The 21,868-nt window shown below is 34.9% G+C and overlaps 1 protein-coding gene across 1 annotated transcript in view; it reads left to right on the forward strand.

Annotated features, from left to right (window-relative positions):
• Positions 1-20,655, forward strand: part of LOC129271815 (sushi, von Willebrand factor type A, EGF and pentraxin domain-containing protein 1-like) — a 46,132-nt gene extending 25,477 nt beyond the window's left edge. Inside the window, exons 13-35 of the mRNA XM_064107022.1 lie at positions 317-508; positions 1,382-1,627; positions 3,065-3,289; positions 4,174-4,374; positions 4,969-5,160; positions 5,492-5,683; positions 6,163-6,354; positions 6,894-7,076; positions 7,531-7,725; positions 8,207-8,398; positions 8,884-9,066; positions 9,501-9,698; positions 10,174-10,365; positions 13,303-13,500; positions 13,990-14,181; positions 14,448-14,648; positions 15,402-15,593; positions 16,433-16,630; positions 16,884-17,075; positions 17,669-17,854; positions 18,087-18,272; positions 19,005-19,196; positions 20,630-20,655. Coding sequence (XP_063963092.1) covers positions 317-508; positions 1,382-1,627; positions 3,065-3,289; positions 4,174-4,374; positions 4,969-5,160; positions 5,492-5,683; positions 6,163-6,354; positions 6,894-7,076; positions 7,531-7,725; positions 8,207-8,398; positions 8,884-9,066; positions 9,501-9,698; positions 10,174-10,365; positions 13,303-13,500; positions 13,990-14,181; positions 14,448-14,648; positions 15,402-15,593; positions 16,433-16,630; positions 16,884-17,075; positions 17,669-17,854; positions 18,087-18,272; positions 19,005-19,196; positions 20,630-20,655 — 4,346 coding nt within the window. The remainder of the gene's footprint in view (positions 1-316; positions 509-1,381; positions 1,628-3,064; positions 3,290-4,173; positions 4,375-4,968; positions 5,161-5,491; positions 5,684-6,162; positions 6,355-6,893; positions 7,077-7,530; positions 7,726-8,206; positions 8,399-8,883; positions 9,067-9,500; positions 9,699-10,173; positions 10,366-13,302; positions 13,501-13,989; positions 14,182-14,447; positions 14,649-15,401; positions 15,594-16,432; positions 16,631-16,883; positions 17,076-17,668; positions 17,855-18,086; positions 18,273-19,004; positions 19,197-20,629) is intronic.
• Positions 20,656-21,868: the final 1,213 nt, after the last annotated feature.

Raw genomic sequence — 21,868 nt, forward strand, 5'->3', positions numbered from 1 at the left:
ATAGGTACAAATATTATCGGCCTATTCACACTATAATAACTAGTAGGAGTTGTGTATTGTAGTAGAAGTATTCGTATGATGAATTCCCGACAGGGACTGCGACGTGAACGCTCCTTCTTTGGCCCCTATGTTGTACCCTCCACCGGACAGGACTTGTGTAGTGACCCGAGGAGAAGAAGACTATACTAAAAAAAAATGAGTAAAGATGGAAAGCGAGACAGGAGAAGAAAAGGAGTGGAATGCAACATCATTTGATGTCCGCAGCATCTTAACATCTAATGATTAAAACATGCCCCCCCCCCCCTGTTTCCCTCAGATCACCTATTCTGCCCGGAGAATATATCGACCATCGTAGATCCATTCTCCGAGACGGCCACCGTTGTCCTACCGTCCATCGGGGTTGGCGTGGTGACATCTCCGCAAAACGGCTCAGTTTTTATGCAAGGTTCCACACCAGTACTTGTCACTAGAGAAGAGGAGCAATGTATGTTCTACGTATATGTGGAACGTAAGTGTGTAGTATGTAGGCGAGGTAGGATTGTGATTATTTAAAAAATGCAGCTTTTCTGGGAGCTCTATTTTTGAAAGGTGTATAAATGCTTTGCGTGTTTGTTTGTTTTTACTCACTAAATTATACCAAAGTCGATGCAGATTTGAGATCGTTGGGAGGTGAGAATTTTGTTAATGGCGAAGAAATAAGTTTAACAGTACATGTATATACTGTTAGATAACAGGGAATTTTAGAGGGTTTAATGCTTGTCCCGTATTTGGAACCTTTAAAGGTTCCCTTAAAAGCTTTAAATTACCTTAAACGTTCTTAGGTTCCTTATATCCATTTAATAAGTTTCCGAAGCACGTAAATATTCTTATAGGAAGCCTTTTCCCTACTAGGTTTACCGACGAGTGAAATAAGAAAGCGATTCTTTCACAGGTTTATATCTTCAAATTTAACTTGGAAATTAAACCTGAAGGGGAAACAGAATCATTCTCGAGTGTTAAATGATTTAAAATTTTAAGTGTCACATTATTGAAATCTTACTGGTTGAATGCGATGCTTTCCTTATCGGTTCTTGGATTATTTTATTTTGATTTAATTCGAATTATGACAGCTGAATTTTAGCCAATTTGTTACATCAATGCAGTCCAATGATCATAAAAAGATTTACTATATCCATTAACCATTGGTGTAAATATATTGGATTATTGAGGTAAAGTTCGAACTGCATATATTTACATTTTATTTTCTATACGACCAATGATTTGAAAAATTCAGTTTTATAATTAATTTCGGGCAGCACTTGTAGTTCTCTGTAACTGTTAATAAGGATTCTACAAACATAGATGTTTCCTTACAATGCCATTTCTTCCGACTCGCCTACAGCTTTGATAGAGCCAACCTGTGAAGATATTTTTCAGCTCTCGCCAATTTCGACAGTCGTCGTGATTTGGTTCGTTGAGGAGCCTACCCAATACTCACTGGAGACCGTTGTCGGAGACGAGATGGCCTCGTACGTTCCCATGCTAAACATTGCCTTAATCGAAGTGAGCGTGCCTTCTGTACTAGAAGGTGTGGTGTCAATAACTGATCATCCTGACTACAACTGCAGCTTTACTTTGTCAGTTTTTCGTAAGTGCCCTCATTATCACTTGGTTTTCTCATGGTCCATTCAATTATATCGATCAAAATCCCACTAAGTCAGGGGCTCGCTCCTCGACCACGGCGCTTACGCGCAAGACATTTAATCAACAAATGAATGTTGTTTTTGTTAAACGGAATTGCTGTAATACACACTCTCGCTATATGTATGTATTTGTTTAAGAGAAAATGAAAGCAATATTTTATGTGCTTTATAAAATGCAATTTATATAAAATGTACATGGTGAGTTCACGTTGTGTAACCGAGTCCTCAAATCTTATTTTGGCATTCTACAACAGCAAATTTGTTTAAACGATAGGTCTAGAATCATAGAAATAACACACTTATGGATAAGAACACCTTTTTTCATGCTCATAGTAAGCTTTAAAGGGATGGTCCGGGCTGAAAATATTTATATCTTAATACATAAAGTAGAATTCACTGAGCAAAATGCCGAAAATTTCATCAAAATCGGATAACAAATAATAAAGTTATTGAAGTTCAAAGAATAGCAATATTTTGTGGAAACAGTCGTCATGAATATTCATTAGGTGGGCTGATGATGTCACATCTCCACTTTCTGTTTTATGTTATTAATACATAAAATCATATTTTTTTCATTTTTTTATACTTGTGTGAATAATATGTCTCCCTTATAATGAAATAAGTTGCAGCAATAAATATCTAATGCGCTAAATCAGTTGTCAATCCAGTTTTTCTAGTTCTTGGAGGAAAAAATTTGAATAAACCTAATTTCATATAATAATAAAATACAAACGAACAAGTGGAGATGTGACATCATCAACTCACGTAATGAATATTAATGACGACTGTTTTCACAAAATATTGCTGAACTTTAAAACTCAATAACTTTGTTATTTGTTATCCGATTTCGATGAAATTTTCAGCATTTTGCTCAGTGAATTCTACTCTATTTATTAAGCAATAAATACTTTCAGCCCGGACCATCCCTTTAAGTGGATTTCATTTTAAGGAGACCTTTATGCGCAGGGTTGAAGTTGTACTAAATCTTACGCTTTTGAAATTTTCAGACAGGGTAACTGCTCATCTGGTGACATCTCACCGTAGGTTCGATCCGACCTTATTTCATGGTTTATCCATTCGAATCTAACCTATTTAATCCAATACACTTTAATAACTACGATGTTGATTTAGCACCAGCCCGGAATCTACATATGTCCACACCAAAGAAGTATTGAAACAACACCAGTTTGGAATCAAACCGATGCTGTTTTGATACTAATTGGTGTTGTATAAACAACTATCTGGTGTTAGACCAAAACGAAACTGGTGTTGTTTAACACTTCCCTGGTGTGGACATATATAGACTCCGGGCTGGTGTTAAATCAACACCAGAGTTGTTGCAGTGTACAAAAGTAACTCTCTTTTTTTAAATTTTGATTCAGCATATACTTGCAATGTGACGTCATATCCATCAGAGTATCTTACGGCTCTATCGGCAACAAACCAAGAATTCGATATTCCTCCTGAGGAACAGTGCTTTGGTGAGAGCATGATCACAGTCAACACAACGTGTATCTTTGGGTGCGACGTCGGGTATAATCTCATAGGCAATGAAAGCGTTTCGTGTATTGAGGATGGGCTCTCAGACAGTCTACCAACTTGTGAATGTAAGTAAACGAAAGCTGTCACTTTACCATATTACGAGGCCCATTGATCAAGTTCCATTGATGTATAGAATAGAGAATTCAAATCAATGACAAATTCATTTATTCTTATAAATTAATAGTAGAACTTCATGATCTGGGTTCGTTCAATTAGTCTGTGTTTCTAGTTAAATTAATCCGATATTGTTAATTGTTTATCAAATAATGTTTTAAAATAGAGTGGAATACTGTGATATTAGTGTCTAAAGCTTGGTAATATATATTGCTGTCATTCCACAAAGTAATCATGCATTCGTGCAATTTGAATTAAACCATAAAGAGAGCAATTTAAATTGTAAATAGGCAACATGAAACTGCATGAGCTTATAGTCTGTAGATGAATAAATTTGTAGTTTGAAGTTCCTAACAATTAACACGAAACAATGCTGAAACCATCGGTTAAGAACCTTAATCTCCAAGACTCTTCAGTTCTGCGTTCGACATTTTCCACTCATCAGTATTCTTGTCGAGAATGTGCTCAAATGAACGCTATTTTTTTTTATTACGCCCACTGTGAATCTGGTCCACCTTAGAATGGCAATAAGGATCCAGGGATTTAGATATATAATCTTTTCCTTAACATGAAATGGCATTCCAAAATGTGAATTAAGTTCGTGTATTAAAATGATTAAATAGACATGGGTGAGCTTTACATTTGTCATGCATGATTTGAGGAAATCAGTTTTACCCACATAGTGGAAGACGTTATGCCAGAGAAGATTCCGTGTCATGGGGAAGGTAGGGCTTCTGAAGTTCCATTAATACCTGTAGACACGAAAAATTGTCATGGTGGTAGGACCATTGTTATTATTATAATATGAACACAATTATGTATTTCATTATCGCAGTGGTCACGTGCCAATTGCCTGCAATGTTTCCATCCTTCCTGCACACCACATCCACTATTAATAATTGTACGGAAGGAGAGCAGATCGTCTACAACACATCATGTTCGTACGATTGTGAGGTCGGATATAACTTAACAGGGAACAGCGCGGTCACGTGTCTCGAGAACGGGGAACTCTCCAGTGAATTACCTAACTGTGGAAGTGAGTAGTAATACTGAGTAATATACCAGCATATTTTTTGTTGTTATCACTCTTGCAGTAAATAATAATAAATAAAATGCAACATTATTGTTTATCTAGTGCGATTTAGTTGAAATACTCTTCGTGATCAATAGAATACCACTATTTTGATTGTTGATTAAGGTTCTGACAGGGAAAATTGATATATTGAAATATTTTCTAACAAATTTGAATTTGTTCATTTAGACATGTTAAAGTTGTAAAATCATTGATGCAGTTTGACGACTCTAAAACCTACATACAAACATTGTTAAAGACTGTAAGACGTCATTAGAAATCTATTTTGATCAATGAAGCATTTTGGCAAGATGAGCGTTAATTTAGAGCAACAAAAAGTACAAATACAAAACCAACCAATATTGATCGGAGCTCAGTTAATCAGTAACGAGAAAGTGTTGGAAAAAATCATACCGATGAAATAAAACTATAAATTAGCTTTATATTTATGAACTCGTATGATTTATATATTTAACTGGCTATAAATTTGCTGTGAATGCGAGATTGTTTATTTGTTATAATGAACCAACTCATCATACTTTGCTACAAATTTCTTAGTTGTGCAGTGCTTTGTGCCAAGTTTCTCAGAACGGCTGATCTCTCTTGAAAGCACTTGTTACGAGAGAATGTACATCAACTTTACTGATATCTGCTACTTCGGATGCGATGTTGGTTTTGATCTGATCGGTAATGGTACGGCGACTTGCGGGGAAGATGCCCTTCTGTCGTCGGAATTACCAACGTGCCAAGGTATAGAAAAAAATAGTTTGTTTAACACCTGATATAACATGTCAGTAAGAGGTGAACAGAGAGTTTTCCTAAATGATTCATTAAATGCTTGCAGTCGCAATGATTCATAAGTACATGAAGTAAGACCGTATGAGAATGAGCAAATTAATTCATAATAACTAACAAGAATTATACTGTACTTCAAGAATAATTCTGACTTTGAATTTGCATTTTTTTTAATGCGTGATATCACAATTGTTTTAGAAATAGGTGGAGTTGTTGAAATTGAAGTTCACTGTCTTCCACGCAGGTCTCTCCATTAATCTCACGAATCCCCTTATTCTATTACCAGTGGTATCCTGTTCGGTACCTGTGCTTCCACTGAGCTTATCGACATTGACGTCACATTGCAATGGAGGGCTATCAATCAATTACACAGATACCTGTTCATATTCATGCGATGAGGGATATAATCTTATTGGATCTGAATCAGTTACATGTCTAGCTAACACATCACTTTCAGATTTTCTGCCGACTTGTGAAGGTGATTTTTTCACAACTTTGTTCTAGGATATTTACTCTTGCAAATCCCATGTTCAAGAGGACTGTATATTATAAATAGCTAGTCCTAAGTTTTAATATTAGCATGATTAATAAAAACTTTAATAATACAGAGAATGTATTGGCCTAAAACTGTATTTGTAAACTATAGGAAGATAAATGTTTTTGATGAAATATTTTGTTTTCCTACTTCGTGAAATAATCACTGCGGCACAAGTGATTGGAATGTGAATCAGTGGTTGCCATTCATTTAGGCCTATAACACAGGACGATGCTGCTCAGAATGTTGTTGAGTTGGTGCTGTAACAGGGTGTTGGTTCGAATCTGCTTTAGTTTTTCTTGGAAAATATATATATATTTTTTTGAAAACTATCTGGAAATGAAGAAGTACAAAAGTTTAACTAAATTTCTTCCTCACAAGTCTCTCCATTAACATCACGTACTCCCTTCGTTTAATTTCAGTTGTATCCTGTTCCATACCTGTACTTCCACCACGGCTATCAACAATGACGTCACAATGCAATGGAGGACAATCCATTAATTATACAGATACCTGTTTATATTCATGTGATGTGGGATATAATCTTATTGGATCTGAATCAGTCACATGTCTTGCTAACACATCACTATCTGATTTCCTGCCAATTTGTGAAGGTAATGCAATTTTGTAAAATATAATTCTGCGAATTTCAAATATCTTGTGTTAAATAATTACCTTTAAGATGTGGAATAGCGATAGGCCAAACATGAAAAATAACAACTTTTATATTTTTTTCTTCTGCCCAGGAACTTTGACACTATATCCTGCAAAGAGACTATACGACTAATAACATTTTTTTTTCGATAAGCATTATCTTATATACATTTTATCATAGGACTAGGCCTACTCCCTATTATTATTTATGGTTTTCTTTACACATTAACGTGCATTACAATTTTACAAGGCCATGTGTTATGAATAAGCGAAAATAAATATATGAATAGGCATCTTATTCCAGTGTTCAATGAATGTAAGGAGTCTACTTTTTGCGTTTAGGTCTATATCATATTTTCATTTTAATCCGTACGTCCAATGTCTAAAATATTGAACTAACTTTGAAAAAATGAAATTGCCATCAGATCAGGCTGAAGCATTGGGTAATTATTACCAATGACACATCATATGTAACTTTGTCATCAACATTGTGATACAGTTGTGACTTGCAGCGTACCACAACTCCTACCACCTCTTTCAAAATCATGTCCGATGGGACAAGAAGTGAACTACAACACGTCCTGTGAATTTTCATGCAGTCCTGGCTTCGATATTATTGGATCGACATCATTAGACTGCTTAGCGAATGGAACACTGTCCGGTGATATACCGATGTGTGAAAGTAAGCAGATGAATGGTATATCGAATGATAACCCATTTCACAATACAAATTATCATCTTTTCAAGTTACACAGACTATTTCAGAACATATTGGATTATCATGTATTAATGATTCATTTATTTGAATAAGATGTTAGAAAACATCCGTAAAGTTTAAATCGGCAAGACAAGGTGAAATGAACAGAGCAGTAATTACGGTCACAATATGAGTATTTAAGAGTACCTTTCTTAAGAAAATATGAATTTAATTTGTATCTGGTGTAAGGAGACAGGACTTCCTATATGATGTGACATAAATGCAAATCATTAATTCTTTTATAAGAGACCGATTACCTGTTTCAAAAAGAGATGGACAGCACTACGGAATCATTTGATATTTTCTTCCAACCCTAAAGTTTCAGAAAATGTTGTTTTTATCACACCTTTAATGTGCGATCCTTTACTATCATTTCCAGTTGTATTGTGTCAACTCCCTGAAGTATTCCACCCTGAACTGTCTTCGGTGTTGGGAAACTGTAGCGATGGGAGTTCTATTGACTTCAATACCACTTGTACCTTTGAATGTTCAGAAGGATATGATTTGATTGGCAGTGAAAGCATCGGATGTCAGAGTAATGGCACTTTATCTGAATCACCGCCGACATGTAACGGTAATTTATCTACAACACTCTTCTGAATTTAATTTTTACACAGTAATATTTTTCACGCTTGTTTTTTATTCAAATTTTCAGCTATTTTTTCTTGGAAAATACCATGTTCAGGAAAGAAACTATGTAGTAATGCCAATGGAGTAGTAAACATATTTAAGCAAATGTCTTCTTAACAAGTCTCTCCATTAACCTCACAAAACACCTTGTTACCATTTATATCCATGTAGAGTGATCTAGGGACTCCGGTTTAAAAGAAAGTTACCCAAAGAATATCAACATTCTTTGCACCATTTCATTTATTTAGAAAAGAGTAATTATTTCAAACTTTTTATGTATTGCATGTAATTTCAACCTCATCAGATATTGAAATATACCATGTTAAAAAAAAACACTATCCGGAAATGAATTAATTTAAATGAATAAAAACAAAATTTCCACACAAGTTGCTCCACTAAATCCACGAAATCCCTTTTTTTTTCAGTCGTATCATGTTCCATACCTGCGCTTCCATCACACCTATCGACAATGACGTCACAATGCGATGGAGGCCAGTCAATCAATTACACAGATGCATGTTTATATTCATGTGATGTGGGATATAATCTTATTGGATCTGAATCAGTCACATGTCTAGCTAACACATCAGTTTCTGATTTCCTGCCGACTTGTGAAGGTAATGGAGTTAAAAAGAATGTGATTGTACGACTTTGAGTTATCTTTCAAATAATTACCTTTGATAACATTATGTAGAATAACCATGGATGAAAGATCAAAATAAGATCGTGGCTATCCTTCTGTCTACGAACCTTGACACTAATTTGTAGCGAGACTAACCTTGGCCTACTCCCTATAGTACCTATGAATTGCTTTGCGCAAGAACACGCGTTACCATTTTGCAAGGCCATTTCTTATTTACAAAGCAAAACAGTCATATGAGGAAGGGTCTTATTGTAGTGTTTCAGGACAATATTGCAAAGTAAGTAGTCAACTTTTTATAATAGGGTCTTTATATAATATTTTTATTGTAATCAGTCTCTCGAATGCGTAAAAACACTTAATTTACTTTGAAGAAAAGAAAATGGCATCAGTTCAGGCTAAAGCATTGGGTAATCATTACCAATGACACATCATAACTTTGACATCAATATTCTTATTCAGTTGTGACTTGCAGCGTACCACAACTCCTACCACCTCTTTCAACATCATGCCCGACGGGACAGGAAGTGGTCTACAGCACATCCTGTGAATTTTCATGCAGTCCTGGCTTCGATATTATTGGATCGACATCATTAGACTGCTTAGTAAATGGAACACTGTCCGGTGATATTCCAACGTGTGAAAGTAAGCAGATGAATAGTATATAGAATCTTAATTCTTTTCACAATACAAATTATTATCTTTTTAAGTTACACAGACTATTTTGGCACATATTGGGTTATTATGTATCTATGATTTCTTTATTTGAATAAGGTGATAGAAAACATCTGTATAGTTTTTATCAGCAAGACAATATGAAATGAACAGAGCAGTAATTACGGTAACAATATGAATATTTAAAAGTATATTTCACAAGAAGAATATATGAATTTAATTTGTATTTAGGGTTAGAAAATAGGACTTCCTATATGATATGACATAAATGCGAATTATTAATTCCTTTATGAGAGACTGATTAATTGCTTAAAAATCCATTGGTTCCCAAAAGAGATGGGCAGCACTATGGAATCATTTTTTATCACACTTTTAATGCATCAATCTCTCTTTATCATTTCCAGTTAGAGTGTGTCCAATCCCTGAAGTATTCCACCCTGAACTGTCTTCGGTTTCTAATGGAAACTGCAGCGGAAGAAGCTCTATTGACTTTGATACCACGTGTACCTTTGAATGTTCAGAAGGATATGATTTGATTGGCAATGAGAGTGTCAAGTGTCAGAGTAATGGCACTTTATCTGAATCACTGCCCACGTGTAACGGTAAATTATCTACAACACTCTACTGAATTTAATTTTTACACAGTAATATTTTTCAAGCTTGTATTTCATTTTCTATTTCCAGATTTTCTATGAAAATAACATGTTCAGGAGGGAAACCATGTAGTAATGGAGTAGTACAAATGGTTAACCAAATGCCTTCTGCACAAGTCTCTCCATTAACCTTACAAAACATCTTGTTACCATTTATATCCATGTTAATTGATCTAGGGATTCTGTTTTAAAAGAAAGCTACCTAAACAATGTCAACATTCTTTGCACCATTTTATTAATTTAGAACACAGTAATTATTTCAAACTTTTGTTATGTATTGCAAGTAATTCTAAATTCATCAGCTCTTGGAATGTACCATGTTTGAAAAAAAAGAATTGAGAAAATAATGAAGTAGTACAAATGGTAAATAAAATTCTTCCACACAAGTCTCTCCATTAACACCACGAACTCCCTTTATTTTCAGTCATATCATGTTCCATACCTGTGCTTCCATCACACCTATCGACATTGACGTCACAATGCAATGGAGGACAATCCATTAATTACACAGATATCTGTTCATATTCATGTGATGTGGGATATAATCTTCTTGGATCTGAATCAGTCACATGTCTAGCTAACACATCACTTTCTGATTTCCTGCCGACTTGTGAAGGTAATGCAAATTTAAAAAAAATAATTCTGCGAATTTCAAACATGTATTCGTTGTAAGAAAGTAGGACTTCCTATATTATTTGACATAAATTCGAAATTTTTAATTCCTTTATGAGAGACTGATTAATAGCTTAAAAATCGATTGCTTTCAAAAAGAGATGGACAGCCTAATACAAACAATCATCTGTTTAAGTTTACAGAGACTATTTCCGAACATATTGGATTATTATGTATGTATGATTTTTCATTTATTTGAATACGGTAATAAAAGTGCATACAACTGTAAAGTTTTAATCATCAGTACAATATAAAAATGAACAGAGCAGTAACGACGGTCACGATATTGTAGCCGAACCGACTTTCTTTCTTGACGAGCTGGTTCGTTTCGGCTGCAATATACAACCAGTTGATGTAAAGTCCGTCTTTTTCACTTCTGACTCTTTACTCCTTCACAATATCTTATATCATATCTCATGGAACCGCACAACCATGTTGAAGACCGAATAACCAGTATTCAGTATTTCCGTAATTTCAGTATCTCGGTAATGTCAGTACTTTCAGTATCCTCACTCATCTCGGAATCTCGGTAAAGTCAGTATTTCCCGTATCTTTTTTCGTCTCAGTATTTTCAGTCCCGACCTTTCGTTGGAAGAACGCGAACGCCTATTTACGACGTTAGTTGATTTTAGAAGAGACTTTGGGGCCCGTCGTCATGGTCTTAAAACACTGTCCAGCAATGTAAATTGTGTGACATGAAATTTTTTTTTCGTTTCGCATCTGGAACGGAAACATTCAATTTGCGTTTCGTGTGCAAAATTCTGGTTGCTACTATGGTAACAGCGATATATCCGATTTAGGACGACTTTCCAAATCCACATTTGGTTCCTCCCAGAGCTCGAGAGGCCGCCCGGGGGGCCCACTTTCATTGAAGAGTGGATACCCGGCGCAACAACGCGTAAAAAGGGAAAGAATGGGTAAGTACGTTACGTATAGGCCTATATAATATGTAACGTAATAAAGGTGTAAAAAACGATGATTAAAATACTGAAAAAAGGGATATATTTCCAATACTTGTAGGGTTTCACAAGCCAAATAATTGTTAAAAGATGCATTTTCATAATCTGGAAAAGACTTGCTTCCCCTGTTTAGGGTACTTTTCGAAACCACATGGTCGTGCCTGGTATCCACTCATCAATGGAAGTGGTCCCCCCGGAATTTGAATCTAACCCCCCATTTCTGGGGAAAGTAAAACATAATACCCTTAACATCGTGTGCTAGAGGAGTATCGTTTGTGTAGAAGGAGTGAACAAAAGAAACAAAATAAACCCGCATGCAAACGTATTGCATACGCTGTGTACATATGCGAAATGGGTTCGGCTAGAGAGTTGATCTGACCAATGGAATCAATTGCCAGTCATCCACCAATAATCCACATTAAATGCAATATCGATTCGATGGACTGTAATGATCTATATCTAAGCCTTAATTTAGTAAGTTTTTCCTCACTCAATATGTACTCGATTTGTTTGAAAAACCACTTTCTTATCCATGTCATATTCTATTTTAGGTCCTGCATTTCGAATATCTCCAGACATCAGTCGTAATACATGCATGTATGGCGCGCGCGGGTGTCGCGGGAAAGAATTTTGCACACGAAAAGCAGATCTGTAGGGCCTGTAACCCCCCCTGTAACACAAATCTTAGCATTGATTGTATAGCAGTTTTCTACGTTTGATTCTATTAACTATAATGTACAATCAATCTTAAAAATCAAGTGTATGATTAAGCGTCAACTTTTGTGTTAGGGGAACCTAATATTAGCGTCCGTGATGATTGCGAAAGGTGGCAAGTATCTCGGTAAAGTCGGTATTTTCCGTATTTCCGTAAAGTCAGTATTTTCCGTACTTCTCACTTCTTCCAGTCAGTACTTCCACCACTTTCGTACTTCTGCTTTTCAGACCATGCATTCTGTAGCTCGGTACTCAAAATAACGACAGGCGTGCAAGAACAGTATTTATTTCTTCAAACTTTACTAGAATACATGCTCACCTTGTCGCAGCAGGAATGAACAGAGTTTCGTACAGGAAACACTTCTATTAGGCCTAGTAGCCTGGCGTGTAATCGAGCATGAAGCAATACTTCATCAATCTAGCTGCACCATTCTTGAAGGAGCTTGTCAGCCCGTAAAATTTTATTACTATTTAATAATAGTTAAAGTCATATAATAAATATTTTCAGCTAAGACAATCATAATTGTCACTACTTTTGTATATCCAAACAGTGTAAAATTATTAAAGATATAAACATTACACAATTATACAGTTGTAAACTTCGTTATTACTCAGCAAAAAGGAGGTGCCGTGGCCGAGTGGTCTAAGGCGCCTGGCTATACTTGGAAAGTCCGGGGTTCGATCCCCGGCCGCGGCACCTATGCCCGTGAGCAAGGCATTTAATCTACAATGCTCTTTTATCCTGCTTTCAAATAAATGGAAATGCTATATGCATTATTGGTAACTAGGTGTGCACTTGTTAAAAAAAAAGAAGAAAAAAAAAGGCTTAATTACATTTTAAAGAAAATCACTACATTATCGATTACAAGCGATTACTGAATTTTGCTATACAACTATATATATGGATTAAAAATTATTCTCCAGTCTTTGCCGTTCCAAAACAATGCTGATAATTAAATAAACTTTTCATTTTGTTACAATAGTAATATGTAATAGTACCTCTCCTAAGAAGAAAATATGAAGTTAAGTTGTATTTGGTGTAAGAATACACAACTTGCAACCTGATGGGAAATAAATTATCAATGGAGATGTACTACTTGATGCCAATGAGAGATGCACATCACTATGGTATCTTATCACGCTTAAGTTTATTACAATGTTGTTTTTATTACACTTTTAATACATTGATCTTTCTCTATCATTTCCAGTTGTAGTGTGTCTGCTCCCTGAAGTATTCCACCCTGAACTGTCTTCGGTTTCTAATGGAAACTGCAGCGGAGGAAGTTCTATTGACTTCGATACCACTTGTGCCTTTGAATGTTCAGAAGGATATGATTTGATTGGCAGTGAAAGTGTCGGTTGTCTGAGTAATAGAACCTTGTCTGAGTCACTGCCCACATGTAACGGTAATTTTGATCAACATTCTATACCATATTTCGTTAATTTATAGCCAAGAAATACATATTTCAGACTTGTTTGTATTTAAAGTTTTTTTTCGAGGTTGTTTGTTTTTTGGAGATACCACGTTAAGGAAAAAAAAAACATCCGGAAGTTAAGCAGTACAAATGGTATATAATTTTCTTCTACACAAGTCACTCCATTAAACCTCGCGAACCCCCTATTTGATTACCAGCTATATCCATGTTAAGTGATCGAGGGGTTCCTGTCTAAAAGCTACCCAAGCAATGTCAACATTATTTACACCATTTAATTAGCTTAAAACACAGGAATCTTTTAAAACTTTTTTTGTAATGCAAATGATTTCAAATTTATCAGCTCTTGGAATTTCGCTTATTCTTTAAAACAGATCTTGAAATGAAGTAGTGGAAATGATGAAATAAATATTCTTCCACACAAGTCTCGCCATTAACCTCACGAATCCCTTTTATTACCAGTTGTATCATGTTCCATACCTGTGCTTCCACCACGCCTATCAACAATGACGTCACAATGCAATGGAGGACAATCCATTAATTACACAGATATCTGTTCATATTCATGTGATGTGGGATATAATCTAATTGGATCTGAATCAGTCGTATGTCTAGCTAATACATTACTTTCTGATTTCCTGCCAACTTGTGAAGGTAATGTAATTTTTGTTATTATTCTTGTGCGTACTTTAACGATCTTCTTTTGAATAATTACCTTTGATGTGCTGATTAATAATGAGTATGATATTAATAATAATATCAAGGAAATTAATACTGATGACTAATAGGCTAACATATTAATTTTATCCAGAAGAAGAAAAATAGGTAATGGACAAAAATAAGGATAAATCAGCTAATAAAATAATTATGTTGCTTCATCATGGCTGATTTATCAAATAATTTGATTTTCATTATTGCAGTGGTCACGTGCCAATTGCCTACAATGTTTCCATCCTTCCTGCAAACCACATCCACTACTAATAATTGTACGCATGGAGAGCAGATCCTCTACAATACTTCATGTTCGTATGATTGTGAGGTCAGATATAACTTGACAGGGAACAGCACAGTCACGTGTCTCGAGAACGGGGAATTCTCCAGTGAATTACCTAACTGTGGAAGTGAGTAGTAATACTGAGTAATATACCAGCATTATTTTTGTTGTTATTACTCTTGCAGTAAATAATAATAAATAAAATGCAAGACTATTGTTTATCTAGTGCGATTTAGTTGAATTTTTTAAAAGGATGTTTTATTGTATTCTCTCAAATCAAAATAAACATTCACATTCCATAAGCAAGTTGTACAAACTATTTGAAACATGATTATAAATTATACAATAAATCCATAACAAATATAATTATACAAATTATACATCAAACTTCAAAGATACTAGAAATTAATACTAATGCGTTTCAGCAATTACAAAATGAAATACTAACAAGATGTATGAATGATAAGAGAGAGAAAAAAAAAAAGTGTTGTTCTACCTCCCAACCCCCACCCCCGTCCCGTACTCTTCGTGATCGATAGAATACCACTCTCTTGATTGTTGATTAAGGTTCTGACAGGATAAGCTTTAAGCTTACAAAGGAATGCACTAACAGGAATCTAGAAATACCTATCACCAAATGAGTATTACATTGGGGTTTAATCTATAGAACATTGGGGGGGGGGGGGGACGGAAGCTTCAGTTCCAAACACCTCTCCTATTTAGCAGAAAAGTGTCAAATGATGTTAATGAAACATTTCAAATGCGATTTCGCTTTTAAAAGTAAAAGAATGCGCAATTATTCATCTGGCTGACTTGGCCATGTTGATGCTACTCATGCTAGATTAATGAAATAAATAAATACTTTGTGACAATTTCTTAGTTTTGCAGTGCTATGTTCCAAGTTTCTCAGACGGGCTGATCTCCCTAGAAAACACATGTTACGAGAGAATGTACATCAACTATACTGATAGCTGCTACTTCGAATGTGATGTTGGTTTTAATCTGATTGGTAATGATTCGGTGACCTGCGGGGAAGACGCTCTCCTGTCATCGGACTTACCAACATGCCAAGGTATAGACAAAATCAAATTCACAACACTGTACGCCTATAGCTATGCCAGTGTCGGTGTATAAACCTTTGAATGGCTGGGAGGGGGTCTTGGGCCAAAACCACCAATAATCCATGAAATGAAAAAAAGGAAACAAAACATCATTAGAAATGATATCTGGATATAATTGCAAAGTTTAACACAAAAATAGATTTAATTTTGAAAAGGATTTTTCAAAGAGTGGCTGTGGGTATTTGCATGAGCGATATGTGTTGCAACGTACATCAGTGTTCAGTTTACATGTTTTAGGATTCCTTTTGGGGCAACTTCACAAAAACTAACCTGCCGAAATAACCCTATTTCAATTAAGAACAAATTTCTTTGTTTTTAATTTGGTTCAAATATGACTCACTTGCACATTGCACGTCTTTCTCTTTATTTCATGCATGTATAAAAACCCTATACATTTCGAAAGTGACAATATTATCGTGTAACATTTATTAGTAAGAAACAAATGTAATTATATATTTGTTCAATAATTTGGCTTATGATCAATTGCAATTTGATTCGTACAAACTTGTTGGTGAATTAACTGTTTTATCTCGCCTTAAAAAAAATTGTTACCTGTTGCGTGCCACGTTACCAATAATTTTCTCAATGTCTAATATACTTTGTCTTATGAGTACACTGTCCTGTAAAACAACTTTTTTATTCCAATATGATATTGAATTTATCCCGGTCTAGTATTCCGTCACTTATGTAGAAGATGCAATGGTATCACCACCTCTTACCAATTCACATACCCTGGTATTGGCTCCGAGTTTTGGCACCTGTTTTTTACAATATGCTCTTTCTTTTCTAGTTGTAATGTGCCCACTCCCAGAAGTATTCCTCCCTGAACTGTCATCGGTCTTTGTTGGAAACTGTAGCGAAGGAAGTTCTATTGACTTTGATACCACGTGTACCTTCGAATGTTCAGAGGGATATGATTTGATTGGCAGTGAGAGTGTCAGATGTCAGAGTAACGGCACCTTATCTGAATCACCGCCGACATGTAACGGTAATGCAATTTTCAACACATCGATCATTATTATTTAAAAAGTTGTAATTTTATTTCGAGCACAATGGACTTTATACGTGTCTCGTTTATCACAAATATTCATCATAGTCTAAAGTAATTACTAGTGTGATTTACTATATTAAAAAATGAAACCTGTCCAGAAATAAAAAATGACAACTGTTGGTAACTTTTTGTAAAAGTCTTTCATGTAAGTATCTCATTTACATAACAAACTTTACTTTTTCATTCACAGTTGTATCATGTTCCATACCTGTGCTTCCACTGCGCCTATCAGCGTTGATAACACAATGCATTGGAGGACTCTCTATAAATTACACACAAAGTTGTTCATATTCATGTGATACGGGGTATAATCTGGTTGGATCTACATCAGTTTCATGTCTGGCAAATACGTCACTCTCCGATTCCTTGCCTACTTGCGCAAGTAAGTATTTTCTACGATTTATCAAATAAAGGGGATTTTTCTTTTAAACGGTAAAGACTTTCAGAGGAACCAACAGTCCGATTATTGCAAAGCAAATTAAAATATTAATGATAATCGGGAGCGTTAATCTTTGAATAAGTTGGACATTGGCTTGATAATGACCAGCTACAATAGGGCAGATTTGGTAGGGGTATTATTTAATTCCCTAAAAATAGGGAGATGTTAGCTCACGATATCTTATATAACCTTTATCAGCTCCTACTCTAGCATGTCTGGGGTCGTTTTTATAATGTTCTCATAAATAAGTTAAGAGTGACTTTAAGAACGACTGACGAACCTCTTGTTTAAATGATATTCACCATTAACTGTTCATTGGTGATTATTTAAGCGCATAGCAAAGGTAACTTACGAACAGCTTTATTAAACACCCACCTGAACTTTTAATATCCGTATGTATTTCTTTATAATTAATTGTATTATTCAGGCTGAACAGAAAATAAGCAGAGATGATAAATGTTCACTTCATTTGATCTATTGACATATAGTTTTCATATATTATATTGATCACTACATATTGTTACTCTCTTGTTCAGTTGCGACCTGTAACGTACCAGAGCAGCTCACTCCCAATCTTTCAACGCAATGTAATTTGGGAGAAAATGTCGAATACAATGCAACTTGTGAATTCTTCTGCGACATTGGCTACGACCTTTTGGGAGAGTCTTCTCTAGCCTGCTTAGCCGACGGAACATTATCCAGTGATACTCCGACATGTCAAAGTAAGAATGATAATTCTTGCGTCACAGTCTTAACCATAGGGACTTACTTGCTCTCATGTATTATGAAATGTACAAATTGCCTGTTTTGAATATGGCACTATATGATCCTCTATGATGTGAAATGTCTAATATCTACATGAATATGTTTTGGTAAAATGCTAAACATAATCAGCAAGCTACCTATTCGACCTGAGACGAATGGAAGAAAACTATTATAATTCCTCTTTTTCAGTTGTAACCTGTCCTCTAGATGTCCCTTCTGCTAAACTGTCTCTCGGAAGCTGTAGTGAAGAGAGTTTCATTGACTTTGGTACCACTTGCACATTGGAGTGTTCCAAGGGGTATACATTGATGGGAATGGAAACAGTCACGTGTCAGAGTAACGGTACTTTGTCAGCACCGTTCCCATCATGCAACAGTAAGTAATATAAAATAAGCACCTCCGTGATTAATTTAAACTTCAAAACACAAACAGAGTAATCCTGTAGGAAAGGATTCCTTAAAGACACGTTATGCTTTTTAAGATGTTTATGTGATTGGTGTGCACGAGAGTGATGACATTTCAAGCGTTGTTTCCCGGGAAACACTGAAATGCTATCATATTTATCTTTTAATGGAGCATTGTAATTTCTTGCAATACTTCTTTTTTCTCAATCTAGGGTGAAAAATGAATCATAAGTCGCGTATTTAATTGCACATTCGCACTCAATTCCTGGTCTAATTTTTAAACAAGAACAAAATGTTCAACTTGGTCTAGCACTATAAGATTTGCTATTAAATTTTGCAACTGATTGCGAATATTTTTCTTTCAACACCCATTTGATTCACTTTTTCTTCACTAACAAAGACTCCGTAATAGGCCTACTGGACTGTTTACTAATTATTTACTGCAGACCCATCTGTGTCTCGTACATACATCTGGTATACTGTGACATGATGTGTACAAGAAATATATGATTCGACCTGGCTTTGTTTCAATTAACCTAACAAAATACTGCTCTTTGTTTTAAATTCCTGACAAGCAGTGTTAACTTTAATAATTTCTTATTATTCTACAACATTGATTATTCTACAAATAATATTAACAAATGGTATTAATTTCAATATATAAGATAAAATTATGATCACTTTTTTTTATTCTTGTTTATAGTTGTATCTTGTTCGATACCTGCACTACCGTTACGCCTGTCATCTATGACGTCACAATGCAATGGAGGACAATATGTCAATTACACGCACACCTGTACATATTCATGTGATAGGGGATATAATCTGGTTGGATCTTCATCATTAACATGTCTGGCTAACTCGTCTCTATCTGACAGCTTACCAACTTGTGAAAGTAAGTTTTAACCTTAGCTTCTTCAAAATATTATCGAGAATCCCGTACTGAGAAATAGGTGTGGAATATTATACAGATATTGACTGATGGGGTGTGTAATATAAACATTCTTTGGACCGCCGGATTTATATTTTTCCCGAGGGGTTATATTTTCCCGAAGCGCGCAGCGCTGAGGGAAAATATGATCACGAGGGAAAATATTAATCCTTTAGGCGGTCCAAAGATTTTTTTTTTTTTACACATCCCATCAGTCAATGTCTGTTATATTTGATAGCCTTTAATGATGAAGATAAAATTAGGCCTAACTAGCTCTACTACGATGTGTGCAGCCTGTTTGTTGTTTATGAATCAGTGATTGATGGAACTGGTTTAAGTAATGTTAGTCTAACTCAGTCTCAGTGAATGACCCTTTTCTAATCAAATCAAGTTTGTTTAGGCCTAGATCTAACTTAGATCAAATTTTTTTTTCTTTCATAGAAAGATTTTATTCAAAATCACACACGAAAGCAATTCAATTTACAGAAAAATCATGAAGCGAACATTTTTACAACAACTGTACATGCGTACTATTATCTATTGATAAAACAAAATTATGATGTTTTTGACTAAGAACCCTTTCAATTTCACAATAGCGTTTCAATACGTTCTTAAAAGAACTAAAACACAACCGATCTCCCTTACAACGTGTCGAAAAACTAAAATATTTAGCGTAAAGAATATAACGGTTTACAGTGAGTATTGAGCGTCACGGCAACCAAACAAAAATAAATTCTTATTCGAATACACGTCATTGTTCAAATAAGAGGTTTGGAAGTTAAGAATGAATTGTTGAGTTACACGGCAGTCCCAAAACAGATGTGAAATGCTTTCAACAGAGGAAGAACAAAATGTACATAAATTAGATTCAGACAAGCCAATATCGTAAAGATGTTTGTTCACCCCCATTATCCGATTGAAAATTTTATATTGAAAGTAGCGGAGTTTTGTTGAAAGACAGCATTTAAAGGGAATCATATACAATCTATTCCAATTATTAACCGGTTCATTTAAAATGGATGCCCATTTTGTTTGCGAAGTAGGGGACTTTAAGATTTCATCAACATAAATTCTATGGATAAACTTGCATACCTTAAAAACATTTTTTAAATTATACAACAAATCTTCTTGAGTTGTTCTACTCTCAACAAGATGTTGACGAAAATGTTTCCATTCATTGGGTATTGCAGAAATCAATGAATAATATTCAAGAAAATTACAATTAATTTTGTATTTTGGTAAAAAAGTTGTATTTGAGAGAAAATTATTTTGTTGATCCATTAAATGTTTAATAATGATGATCCCATTTTTAAGCCAAAGTTGTTTATATATAACTTTCCCATTTACTTTGATCAATGAGTTATTCCATAACACTTGATTCTTTATATTCAATTCAGATAAATTAGGAGAGAAAGTTAAATAACTCCAAGCAATTAAGATTTTTCGAATGAATTTATTTTTTATTTGTAATATTTTGGGATCATCGTATTTTAAATTACATGTCCAAAACAATTCTCCACCAAAGGTGACCAAGTTGTGTTTTAAAAAACATTTCCATTTTCCTTTATTTTCTGTGTTCATATAACGTTTAACCCACGCAATTTTCAAGCCAGAAATTACGGAAGGTAAATGTAACATTTTCAATCCACCTTGACTATAGTCTCCAATAATTGTAAGACGACTGATTTTATCCGGTTTTTCATTCCAAATAAAAGATTAAATTAAATGTTCTAATTCTTTCAAAAAATCTTATGGAGGTTTTGGTAATACAGACAATAGAAATATAATTTGTGAAAGGCCGAGTGACTTCAAAATACTTATTTTCCCTATTGGAGTTAATAAATTTCTCATTTTCCATACTCTTAAAACATTTTTTTTTTTAAAGCTTTGGAATGAAATTCAATTTAAATATGTATTTTAAGTCAGGTGAACAATATACTCCCAATAATCTAAATGGGCCATTAGAAATTTTTAATCCGGAAAAGGGTATGTCTGGAGGATGTGCTTTATAATAACTAAGTGCCACAATTTCAGATTTATTTCGATTAATGCAAAGCCCTGAAAAAACCTTAAATTCCTCCAAAATATACATGATGATTTTCAAAGACTTGACGTCATTTATATAAAATGTTGTGTCATCTGCATTAGAGTTAAGCTTAATTTCTATTCCATTCACTGTTATACCTTTAATATCACTGTTTCCCCTTATCCATAAACACATAATTTCATAAAAATTATATAAAGAAGATGACTTAAAGGGCAGCCCTGCCTTACTCCACATTAAATTTGAAAAAATTATGAAGCATGTCCATTATTCAAAATACAAGAATATATATTAATTTACATACAGTGCCGACCGCGGGAAACGTCACAGTGCCCCCCAGGGCGAACGCGGTAGCCCGTAGCGGGCATTTGAGGGGAGCGGACGAGGGAAGACGCCCGCGTCCGCTCCCCTAGGACATGAGTGCCCTAGGGGAGCGCCCGAGGATAGTGCCCGCGTCTATCCTAGGGTGTTTCCCTAGTATGTTCGGCCAGGCATTCTTGGTCGAAAGAGGAGGTCTGATTTGACACATTCGTTCAAGACTGCATGTAATTTTTATCTCATATCAAGCATAAGTTTTCGATAATTTATCGTG

The sequence above is a fragment of the Lytechinus pictus genome, chromosome 11, assembly GCF_037042905.1.
Source record: "Lytechinus pictus isolate F3 Inbred chromosome 11, Lp3.0, whole genome shotgun sequence".
NCBI lineage: Eukaryota > Metazoa > Echinodermata > Echinoidea > Temnopleuroida > Toxopneustidae > Lytechinus > Lytechinus pictus.